The sequence below is a fragment of the Dysidea avara genome, chromosome 4, assembly GCF_963678975.1.
Source record: "Dysidea avara chromosome 4, odDysAvar1.4, whole genome shotgun sequence".
NCBI classification, from domain to species: Eukaryota; Metazoa; Porifera; class Demospongiae; order Dictyoceratida; family Dysideidae; genus Dysidea; species Dysidea avara.
In genome coordinates this window covers 41,741,415-41,754,450 of record NC_089275.1, presented here as the reverse complement: position 1 = coordinate 41,754,450, position 13,036 = coordinate 41,741,415, and the positions used below count along the sequence as shown (strand labels likewise).

The 13,036-nt window shown below is 36.4% G+C and overlaps 1 protein-coding gene across 1 annotated transcript in view; it reads left to right on the top strand.

Moving 5' to 3' along the window:
• LOC136252193 (uncharacterized) overlaps nt 1-13,036 on the top strand; it is a 39,765-nt gene that overhangs the window by 24,018 nt on the left and 2,711 nt on the right. Inside the window, exon 2 of the mRNA XM_066044584.1 lies at nt 1,297-4,659. Coding sequence (XP_065900656.1) covers nt 1,297-4,659 — 3,363 coding nt within the window. The remainder of the gene's footprint in view (nt 1-1,296; nt 4,660-13,036) is intronic.

Sequence of the window (13,036 nt, the reverse complement as noted above, 5' to 3'; positions counted from 1 at the left end):
TTCACATTTCTTTCGGTTTTACAAAAACGCTTGGAAACCATCCATTTAGCCTTTTATCATACGTAGTTATATTTTTTAATTAATTTTATTGTAGTGTCTACTTTACAAGCGGATTGATTGAGGAGGCATTTTTCATGCTGTTCTTCATTTGTAATGTTGCATAACAGGTGGAACAAAACTAAAGCAAAGTGACTTGTTCAGTAATTGATAGTCAGGATGTATGTGTGTTCAGTCACATACTTGCTGTTGTAGTAAGTCCAGTACTTATTGAATATTACTGAGTTATGGGATGCCAATATCTTGGCCATGAATTTTCGTGAATTATTATAACATTTCTGTAGTCTGTAATAGTAATTAGATGAAGGGCTTTGGTTGTTTCTGGGATACTATTTGTGACTGGGCCTATGAAATAGGGCGTTGGGCACACTAATTTTTCAAGCTTTCCTGGCTCATAACATTTGATACCGTTAAGCTTTGGCCATGAAATTTTCAGCACTTATTACGCATTTAAGTGGCTTTAATACACATGAAGAATGCAGATATTCTATGCCAGTACTGAGATATGACCTGTTGTGTGAGGGGGTGTAATTAATTTTGTACCCACATGCCCTATTTCCGCAGGCCTGATCACATTTATTGTATTACTGAACTGGTGAACTGATGACAAGTCCAACTTTCAATGTGTGAAGGTTATCATGTGCATAGGCAGCTCCAGGATTATTTGTGACTGGTTTCTGATCTAGAGCATAGCTAGATTTTTGGCGAAGACCAAAAAGGGTAACAGCCTGCTGAGAATAACTGCCCTCCATGTATTAACTATATGATAAAGTACATAAAAATCCTTATTTATAGCTTTCTTATTCCCATTTAATCTGTACAATTACAGTGCTATATTATTATAGTCTGGTGTTCCTGCTGCAAGTCCACAAGTAAGTTACAATTTCAGAGGGTGTTTCTAGAACCTCAGGAAACTGCCCTAAGTACATCCTTGGCTTTGAAGGTTATGTGAAGTGCAGTCTATAGCGACTTGTAAGTCTATCATTTCATCCTAATGCATCTTCTTAGCACGTGATTGTCCTGTACTTTCCTTAATTGCCATGTTTGTATTGTGATTTTTCACGTATAGTCACATGTGTCTGAGATATTGTAATTGTGTATTTTAAACCTGATGATGGTTTTGTCTCTAAATATCCATTGAGCCTTAGTGAAAAAATATTAGTAATTTAGTTTGAAGAAGTGGTATAATTAGCTGTAATGCTGTCTCAGTTTTATTTATCATGCTAATTATTTTTTTAGAATCTTGGCAGTGTTATTCACTTTATGGATGTGTTTAAGTATAACTGAACTAGTCCATGGTAAAGTGGTTACCATCAACAACCATGGAGATATTGTCACTGAATGTTGTTTGAAAGGATTGTGCTTGTGTAATTCAATCCACACTGCTTTATCATTCATTGAGAATAACACCATCGTTAACATTACTTCAGAAATAGTTTCATTACCCATGAGGACAGCTATGGGATCAGGAAACCTACACAACATCACAATAACTGGTAATGGTGCTACTATCATGTGTAACAATAGTGGAAGTGTGCATTGTGAGTCATGTAGTGATGTCATCATTGAGGGGATCACATGGGATAAGTGTGGTGACCCTAGTAAACCAAATATTTCAGGAATTTTATTTGAGCATATTACCAACTTGATGATTTTCAGATGTGTTTTCCAATGGTCCAGGGTTTGTAGTGCTGTTAATCTATCCACTCCAGAAGGTCACATTTCTATATTAGCTAGCATGTTCCTGTACAATAGCATTAAAAGCATGTTGCCATGTCCTCAATACAGCAGTTTACTTGTGTGGAATCCAATTAGAAAAATAAACTTGACAATTTCTAATTCACTGTTCAGTCATAATGGACTGCAAACATCATCATTAACTGATCCAGGGAATAATGGCTCATTGTACTGCTGGAGCCTATTTCTAGTTAACACATTTACTATTTTTATTGAAAATACAATATTTTCTTCAAATGGAATTACTAGCATGTTTATTTATGATTTTGCTATCAGTTCCTCCATCACCTTAGTAAATGTCACTGTTTTTAACAACAGTAATGGTGGACTCAATTTTTTTTCCACAAGTTACATAACTCAGTTTGATATTTCATTATCAGATTTCAGTCAAAATACCAATGGGGCATTAAGTCTAAGATTAAGCAACTATCTCAAGAGTAGCTGCAATATCAGAAGGACAAATTTTACAGAGAACAAAGGAACCAGTGACGGTGTGGCTTTGCATATTAGTGTAAGGGTGGACAGTGATATTAGATTGTCTTTTTGTAAGTTCAATAGTAACACAGGTGGAGACAGTATAGTTTACGTTGCTTCAATCAGCCAGTTATCACGTCGTCTAGGCAATATATATGTTACCTCGTGCTGGTTTACAAATAACACAGTTGGATCTGCATTACATCTCTCACTGTGCTTACTTAACTTTTACAATTCCAGTTTATTTCAGAATAACCTAGCAGAAAATGGTGCAGCAATATATTTTGAACATAACTCACTTGTGACAATTGACAATGACACTATTGTACAATTTATTAACAACACTGCCTTAGCATACGGTGGAGTTATATATGCAGATGTGGGGAACTGCCAAAACCATGGGATACTGTTTAACAGTACCTCAGATTATAATTTTGTAACTTTTGTTAACAATTCAGCTGAAGTTTCTGGTCATTCAATATATTTCAACATACCTGCATCTTGTGATGTAGTGAGAGATGAAACTAGTAATGACTCTGTTGTTCATATTCCATACAAATTTACATATAGTCAGCGTCGTGATACTATTGGACCTGCTGTAGCTACATCACCTTATGAGATCAAGTTATGTTCACCAGCTGATTGTAGTGTGACCAACAATGACAGGTCTACATGTTTGATTGAGGGTACCAAAATGTTAGGACAATCCATTGACTTTAATGCTACAGTTTGTGATTATTATAACGTAAATGCTGAAGCAGTGAAATTTCAAATAAGCTGTATAAATTGTGGCAGCAAATTTCAACTATCTATAAATGAACTACTTGCATTTAATGGATCTTCTAACAGTTTTATTGTCCAAGCAACAGATACCACCCATGACATAAGAGATAATTTGAACATTACACTTAATATTTCTTCAGTTCTTTCTCACGAGTACGAACAATTTACAGCAACACTGTCATTGACATTACAATCTTGTTACAGTGGATTTGTGTTTGATAGTACTTCACAACAATGTGAGTGTTACAAACATGACAATGACATTGTACAGTGTTTTGAGGATCAGGCTGAAATTAAACAAGAATATTGGTTTGGCGTTTTGTCTGACAGCTACACTGTATCCATTTGCCCTAATTCCTATTGCAATTTTGTTAACCGACAAGAAACTAGAACTGGCTACTTTACTTTATCAGGACTGCTCAATGCCCAGTGTAGTCCACACAGGAGAGGACCAGCTTGTGGTGAATGTAGTCCAGGGTATTCATTATCATATGACACTCCTGATTGTGTTAGTAATGACAAGTGTTCTACTGGTATAACAGTACTAGTGGTAGTGTTGACAATGTTGTATTGGATTGCACTGATAGTAATTTTCCTGGCTGTGATGTATCATTTCACTCAGAAAATTCCTTTGGGTTATCTTTATGGAGTGATTTATTTTTACAGCATTGTGGACATTGTTCTGGTTGATAAACTGTATATTTCTCATGAAGTGTTTTACACAATTAGTCTCTTATCAAGTGCTGCAAAATTAACACCACAATTTCTTGGTAAATTTTGTTTTATAAAAGAACTGGATGCAATTGACCAACAATTTATCCACTACTCTCATGTGCTATGTGTTTGGTTTACCTTGATGGTGATTCTTATTGTAGCAAAGCACTGCAATGCAGTAGCAAGATATGTCAATCGTTCCATTACACTTTTTACTGGTCTATTCTTATTACTTTCATACACAACTATAGCATCCACTTCATTACAGTTACTGAGAGCATTACAGTACAATGATGTTGATGAGGTGTACGTCTATTTGTCTCCACAACTGAAATATTTCACTGGTCGCCATGCAGCATATGGTAGTGTAGCTTTAGTGTGTGGACTTGTCATAGTTCTTGGCCTTCCAGTGTTACTGGTTGTTGAACCACTTTTGAAGAAGAGAAATATCACCATCAAGAAGGTTACACCATTAATGAACCGGTTTCAAGATTGCTACACTGAAAAATATAGTTGGTTTGCTGCATATTATCTGATATGTCGACTAGTGATTATGTTGATTGTGTATTTTGCTAACAGTGACTATTCCAACATGATATATTACCTACAGACAGCTTGTGTGATAATTGCTATGACACATGTGTTAATCAGACCTTACAAGAATGACTTACTTAATGTAATGGATACAGTGATCTTGTTGATAATGTTAATGGTTGTCAATCCTGGTAGTTTCAACTTTTCACAATCATTAATTACAGGAATATATATGATTTTGGTATTGTTTCCATTGTGTTTGGCCCTCACCACTTGGATTTATATGCTATTCAAACATGTGAAAGATGCCCAGTTGTCATGTTCTGTGGCTGGTGAGAACAATCAAGACACCCCTATAAGGTAAACTTTATGTGCACCTGTACAATTGTCTGCTTTTAGCCATAATAATCTGTAAGCACTCAGGCCAACATAGGGTAATCCTAAAGAGGTCACCAGAGGCTATAATATTATAAAAATCACTTAACATTACGTGTGTACCTCCAACAGTAATTTTTATGAAAAGTAGTTATATGGTAAATCTGAAATACATTAAAATTTAGTTTGTTGATGCTGTTTAAATCCCAGTGTGTGGGAGAGTCAAAATGTCAGCTGGGTGATAACTACCATACAGCTAGACAGAGCAGTTCTGCTACTGTGTGTAGGTTATCCCAGTGATAACTAGTTTGTGACATCATAACAACTGTGAATCATAGTTTACATAAATCATCCAGAAACAGTGTCAATACTTGGCCCAGCGATCAGTCAGTGAAGAACCAACTTCTTTCAAAAATCTCTGGCTCTAACAGATTTTTGCTGATTCTCGATCCACAACAGGACTATAAAGTGACAAGTGTCTACTACTTGTATTATCACATGATGCTAATAGTAAAGACCCACACTCATGCATAATAATTATACATACTGTAGTAAATCTATTACACCCTCCAGGGTTGCATGAATCATTTTTGCCCACTGTTTGAGCCTGTTCCAAGCCATGATAGTAGCTTGTCTTGTAGATCGCTCTAAATGAACATTGCTTAAGTCACTTCAATTATCATTGATTGCATGAGTAGAAATCGGTTGTTCATTTAGAACCATTCACATTCACCTGTATCAGTTGGGCTTGTCTTTCCGCTGGCAGTGTGAACCTCTGCTGTTCTTGTTAAAATCACCAGAACCATTCATCACCTTTACTAGTTTTTCCACTCTGCTCTTGGTGCATTGTCATGAATGATCACAATTTCACCAACTTTGATTGCTTGCTTATTACTATTTCTTGCAGAATGATGTTATTATCTGAGTGTATTCAAGTGCTACCTTCTCTACTTTTAGTGAAAACACTATAGCAATTGACTCTGTCTCCTTGCTATTTCCTAAACTATACAGATGTACTTTATGTAGGATCCACTGCCACATCTACTATCTGGTGAGGCAGGGAGGTGATGCGCAAAGGTGCTGGGTAGTCAAGATTGGATAAAACATATAATATGTGAGGTTGAGGGCTGCCACTATGTCTACAATCAATGTTTGTAGCATGGGGAGAGTAACAAATGCCTTTTCCAGGTCCTCCCTAAGAGCCACCTTTGTGAGACCAAATCAAACACTCCCAAAATCCCCATACCAGGGGGATCTCTTAAGTTTATACCCCTGATATACACAATAACATCTGACTCTGAGCCCGTACATCTGAGTGAAAGTGATGAGCTCTTCTAGGTCCCCTGCTGCTGCTTCAAATGTTGAGACATAATTAAAGATGTAAAGTAAGGACTTGCAGGCTTCAAAGTTTCGAAAGATCTGCAAAAATGTCTAAGTAATCCACAATCTCTGAGAATACTGCCCTTGTTGTACCACATGTGAACAGGAACTCATGTCACCCACATGAAGAGCTGCAGTAAAACCAACTTATATGATTTCAATGCCAGGCATCTATGCTGGGAAGAGGTGTTGGATTAGGCAGTGGAAATAGCTTTCTAGCTACTTGACGACAGTGCACACATTTGTGAAGCAAGGATCTCACCACTTGTATGTATGGTAAAGGGTAGCATGATATACCTTTGCCTAAGAGCAATGACTGTGGCAGTGACTCCTGAGTGTAGGTAGGCCTGGTGTACATGATATACAATAAGGGGTGTTTCTTTGGAAAAAAGCAAGTACTGTCTTGGTAAGTAACGAGTTGAAGTCTACTTCAAATCCAGGGAAATACATTGCCATTCAGTGGTTAATGCTAGGATCAGTGCCTCATCCCAGTTCAACGTGATTTACCACAGCTGTTACATTCCTGCTGGTATAGTAACCTGTAGTTAACAATCCTTTTGGGCCAAACACTCTTAATGGCTCTTGCAGAGCAGCTTTCTTGGTTGGCTGTGCTTTTATATAGGTCTTTTAGAGATGGAAATGATTTATCTGCAAGTCACAGAGTATCTTGTAACTTATCCCAATATAAGCCAAAAATAAGCCAAAAACATTAAAAAGAACTGCTTTGTCTGCAACGCTGTCTTTTTGAGCTTTAGTCCTGATTTCTGGAGGTCCAACTGAGCCATTGACATCAAATGCCAAGTATTCCGGTAGCACTCCAGAGCATCTGGTACACTGGAACAGCTGGATGCAACATTGTCTATACATATAGGCTGGCCAGTGTATTATATGCAAGAAGTGGCATAGTTATCACTGCTAAGGCGACAATGCAGTGCTGCATGTAGCATGAAAGGAGAGCTCTCACAACCAAACAAGACTACACTCAAAACTTCTAGATCTTATATTGTCTACCTGAAGAAATATGCTATTCTTTAAGAATGTTCTGTATAACTACAGTGTAGGTGCTCACAAGGGACAAAATTACTTTGATTACTACTACAACTTATTATGAAAAGTCCTTTACATGCATGTGTTTGTCTTTAAAAGATGATTTTAAAATGACAGCTTTCAAGTTTTAGAAGTTTTTCAAGATTAAATGTGTAACTGTCTGATTATGGATCTTAAACGAATGACGAATATTTCTTAATGAATACAAATATTTTTTAACAAACGAATAACGAATATTCGTACTATTCTTTTCAGCCTTACATTTAAGCAAGGTGACTATAGACAATTGCAGTCGTACACTATCCTGATTGGAGTAATGGGTGACTCTTTCTTGACTACATAATGTGGAATGGAGAGGCATGTCAGACTCTGTACTGTTATGATGTTATCATAAGTCTTGTGTAGCTCTGGAGTCTGAGTACGTTTCATGGCAAGGATCAGGTTCTTTTTTCACAAGTACCAAAAATTTGAGGACAGAAAAGGGTCGATCGTACAGAAGGGTTAATGTAATTGGTCATTTACAACAAAAGGTGTGGATTTGGGAATAGTACTAGCAAGAGTTTATAATATATATAGTAGTAGGGTATATATTATGAACTCTTGGTACTAGTGACTTCTACATTCCCCATAGATACCCTATCATAGACTCCACAGAAGTTGGGCCATTTCCTCAAATGATTCTGTCTTGCACAAGTAATAATAATAATAATAAAAGTTAGCTGCAATCAGTAGAAATATTTCAAACTTGTCAGTAGCTTGCACAGGATGTGCTAGAGGAAGGTCATGAACACAAAGATATGGATATGGATAGCATTCTCCTGGGCATGGCATCAGGTTCTGCAATGGGGCTGCAGTCTTCAAGCATGGACATTGGAACTTCTTTCCTGTCATTATTCAGATTGAAACTGATTCTGGTTGGAGCTCTTTAGGGGTAGTGGCTCCTTCTAATGTAGAAAGATAATTATCTGTGACCTGCTTGACATTAGGCCTGAGTCAAGTATGCTCAAAAATTTGCCCAGATGCTTTCAAGAATTTTCACCTATTATGCTGTTCAGTGCTCCCACAATGCTTACATTATGCTCCTAGGTTAAAAGCATTTCTTACAATCATCTTGGAACACTTTAATCAGTGAATGCTCTATTAGAGTATTTCAGTACAAAGTGACTGCTATTTATTAGAGAGTATCAATCTAATGAGCTATGTACAATGCATTTGAGTGCTCTAATGTAGTTTAAAATTTTCCACTGACTGCTCTATTAGGGAGTACCAATCTATTTCAAGCAATTAAACTCCATAGTTTGAAATATCCACCTAATATGCTAGTATTATGCTGGCATAGCCTATTATACTTTTTATTATGCTGTCACATTTGACACAGTCCTACTTGACATGATGTTCAGGGTTTTGGCTTGGGTTGCTCTCTGCTAATTGTTGGTGATGAACAATGTCTGAGCACCTTCATCAAAGGGAAGTGAGCACAGCACCAAAAGCCTCCTGATCACACAATAGCAAAGATCAGATTTCAACAAGTATCCAGTGGTACTAGGATCTGTATTGGTCAGTGGCAGGTTAGCTGGGAGAGAAACTGTTAGTCTGGCTGTTGATTGTGCTGGAGTGCTATAGAAGGGACTGAGATTCTGGTATGGCAGGAGTGGACACCTTGGCCTGTATAAATGCCAGTGTTCTCACAGATACTTGTGTGGAGTTACCCTTGCATCATTTACACCTTGACTTAGTTCTACACTGAATAACTCCAAACAATTGAAATACAAAATTAATTTCCTTTCTATTTTTGCTACGTATGTCAAGCCTCTTCTGTTGGTTAAAGACAGTGTTGCATGCAGATAGCAAAGCAAATTGTTGAATGGTGGTTGGGTTGCTCTTTGCTTTTCAAAGTGCAACTGATTGCTTCTGTATAAAACAATGCAGTGTTGTTGAAATCAGATTGTGATTGATGCCGGAAACATGGATATCTAAGATTGGACACTCAATCAACTCAAAGAGTGTGTTTGAACAGAAATCAAGGTGCAGACCACTAGACTCTACAACAGAACCCATTCATCTGGTATCCATAGGTAGCTTGTCTTATACGATGGTAACAAGTAAGGTACTGTATGATTCTTCAAATATGTCTAGTACACTTTAACCTCTGATATGACTTTCCATGCTGTCATGAAAATGCCTTGAACTGGATACAGTGCTGCTATAGTCTTTGGCAAATTTGAATGTGTCATCATGTGATCATGAACTCTATCTTGTGGAAACATTCTTGTAGAAGTGATACAGCTTGTCAACAATTGGCATCGTGTAGATAAGCATGGAGATATTTAAAAATCTGAACATCATCTAACCCTGAATTTGAACTGCTGCATCAAATGAGTCTCAAAGATCTGCCATGTGAGAGGGTCTCCAGAAAAAGGTGGTAGGTACTACTTGGGTAGTCTTCTCAATGATTTGTACTACCAGCGATTTAAACATGGGTGGTTGCTCACTTGGTAAAAATACTGGGGCAGAAATATTCAGGATTGGCATAGTCAACGTCATTGCATACACAAGCAGAAGATGAATTAGATAGGTGGAGAGTGCAGCAATACAGGAAGCTATTAATGACAAGAAAACTCAAATCAATAGTGTTCTCATTAAATTGTGGCCATAATCTCCTTGTCCATATCTCGTAATATCTCCCAAGCTCACTAAATTGATAAAATCTAGCAATTTATTTTCCTACTGAGTTTCTCTTCTGATTTAGTTGATACAGGGGTCCACTTTGTATTACTATTTGTTTATCTTTTATTTAAAAGGCTTTTGATGCAGACAGACCAGCATTAAGGATCTGAAGACAAGCTTCCCACAACCAGAAACTTTATTGATGAGGCACGTTAAATGGAATCTGTACCCCTCTTCTTTTCTTAAGTTGTAGCAATGGTTGCTCTATGAAGACAAAAAAAACAACAAACAAAATGGTCACAAAGATGATTTACTCAAGCCCCACTGGGTACTATTATTAATTCCACATGCCACAGTACCACAGCTTCTATGAAAACGGTTAGAATAATTACGGAGTGACAGTAACTGATGAAATGGTCACAGTATCAATGTAATAAGTATAGTGATAGCGGATTTTTGCTAAGTCTCAATCTATAATGGGATTAAATCCATGAGTGTATATTACTTGAATTACTTATTGTGGAATGCTGATAAAGATCTACAATCATACATAATAATGAAGTGTTCGTAACATTTGTATATACGAACTCTTAAATTAACACACTAAACTACCAAGTTCAGTACATGACAATAGGCAAATCTTACTAGTATTGAAACTGCTGCTTCATAAAATCATTCATCACTATAAGCTTATCCCTTTGTTTCCCACCAATAGCTTTTGCCATACATTTTTTGACTTCATGATAATATTAATTTTTAGATGAATAGAAACAGCTTTAATAATAACATACATTTTTATTGGATCAGTAACCTCTAAGCAAACTTTAGAAATAAAAATTTCCTTATAAGGATCTAGTACAACAAGGCATTGATATATATTCTTATATATTCCTGCATTTACGTCACGACAGTATTTTCTTTGTAAAACCATCATACAATAATCTTTTTCGCTGAATTTTTTTCTGCTTGTCCCTGAAAGGTGTAGCTACCCAGCAAACTTGTAAAAGTTGTAAATAAACAGAGTGAATCTATTGTAATAAATTCTTACACATTTATTTCCCCTTGCAAATTTAATTACATCATACTTCTATTTAGATTATTCAATCACCATACCATTTACACCACTAGTGTATAATTATGTAGAGAAGTGCTGCTAAAAATTTGGTGATGATATCTGCAACTATACAAGAGTTATAAGGTTATAAAGCAAGGAGTGTAATTGTTTGGTTAAAGGAATGTGGGAAACGAAGGGTTAAACCACATATATACATAGTGTTTCTAGAAGCTACAAAAATTAAATCTCTACACAATCCACACAAATCTTGTTGTGCACGCACTACCAGGATCTCAAACAGGAACTACTTTAATATCCATAACTCCCCTAAACTGGAATATATCCCGCATACTCAGATGATATCATTTTTATTACATTTAACTTGACTTATACTTGTGTAAGAGCTCATAATAGTGCATGAGTGTTATGCAAATTAGTAAATGATTCAACAGTATGACTGCAGAGGATAAACTGTGAATGGTGTCTGGAAATCAAAGAAGCTGTATTTGTAATTAATTCTTGGAAATGGAATGGAGAGTTGTATGTTATATACATGTAGCTTGGTGAACATATAGCTCAAACTAAGTTCTTAAATAGCATCGTTAACTTTGATGTGTTCCTTCTGTGATGTAGTGTTTTCCATTTCAAATTAGACCACTCCAAATAAATTCTCTGTTTCCCATCCATTGCCCACATCTGGTTACTGTCAGCTCTAAATATTCCATATTCTGTATTCTTTCATTATTTTTCGACTATTCTTGCATTCTGTACAGGCTCGGTTAAAGCCATCTTGTAACAGTGTCAGCTGACATGTCTGCAATGCTATCAAGTTGGCAAAAAATTATTTTTGCAAATTAAAAGAAGGTATACAAGCATTGAGCATGCTTTTATGCAGATGTACCAGGCAAACAATGACTTGAAAAGCTGCTAATTATAATATAATTATAATGAAATAATGGAAATGGACTGCCCACCTGCATGCAAAATTTAATATGCCTGAGTCCAGGACGGGCAACAGAGTTTATTTGGAGTGGCCTTAGATAACATAACAATGACACTGCTATACAGGTTGAAAAGTCTGACATGACAAATCTTGCTGCCTGATACTGGATAGCTTCAATTTTGTTGATGTTTTTCTGGATGTAGGGAGCCCATGCCATCACAGCATATTTCATGATTGGTTTGATAGACATCTACTGTATTTACATTTCTTTGGCAATGGTATAGGTTATGTCTAAGGAATGATAAAGTACTATTAGCTTTTTTACAAATGATGTGTTCATTAAATAATAGTTTTAACCCCTAGATATTTGGTGTTGATTACTTGCTTGAGTTTGCTGTTATAAAGAATTTTCACTTTGAGGCTTGAGTGATATTTGTACTACTTCACATTAATTGACTGCATTCAATGTCATGTAATACTGATATCATACTTGTAATGGGTATAATCTAAATTAAGGATAAATGTCACAAAAGCAGAAGGAGAATTTAAGGTTTAAAATAATGTTAGCCATAGTCCTTGACCTTTAACAAAAATGTGCATTAATTGTGCTACAAAAAAACATGAATGTATTATCAGACAGAACACAGATGTGTTGCATAATGCAATGACAGTGTTATGTGAGGTAAAATCTAGATGCTACAACATTAAAGTTGTACATGTTAGACAGCTTCTGTAGACAAACATTGAATATTGCAATAAATTTTGTATCCTCAATGTGTTTGTATCCTCAAATCTCCCTTAGAGCAGTTCTCGTTGCGTAGAAAGGCTTTTGATAAGCAACTGACTTCATCAGGCTGATATGCCTATAGCTACTATACTTCTGGACAATGCAATCAAAGCATGACCAAAGCTGAGCATGCACAATGCTTTCAAACTGTGAATATACAAAAGTGTCTTGGTGATCCTCTTGTAAGTGCAACATAAACTTATACTGGCAACTAATCCAGTTACACAAGTAATAACTTCAAGAGTCAGAATAATACAACATCACAGATGCTAGCTCATTGGAGTTATAAGTGCATGTACATGGTCAATTAAGAGAGATGAAATGTGAAGGTGTTGTCAGAGTCTAGGGACTGCACCCCAAGAATTCCACTGCTACCGCAGAAATCTTGGGTCACGGCCCTGCGTTGTATGTGTGATTTAGGACTCTGTTGGTAGAAAATGGAGGAAGCACAAAATTAATTTTGATGGTCATGAAAAACATCTAC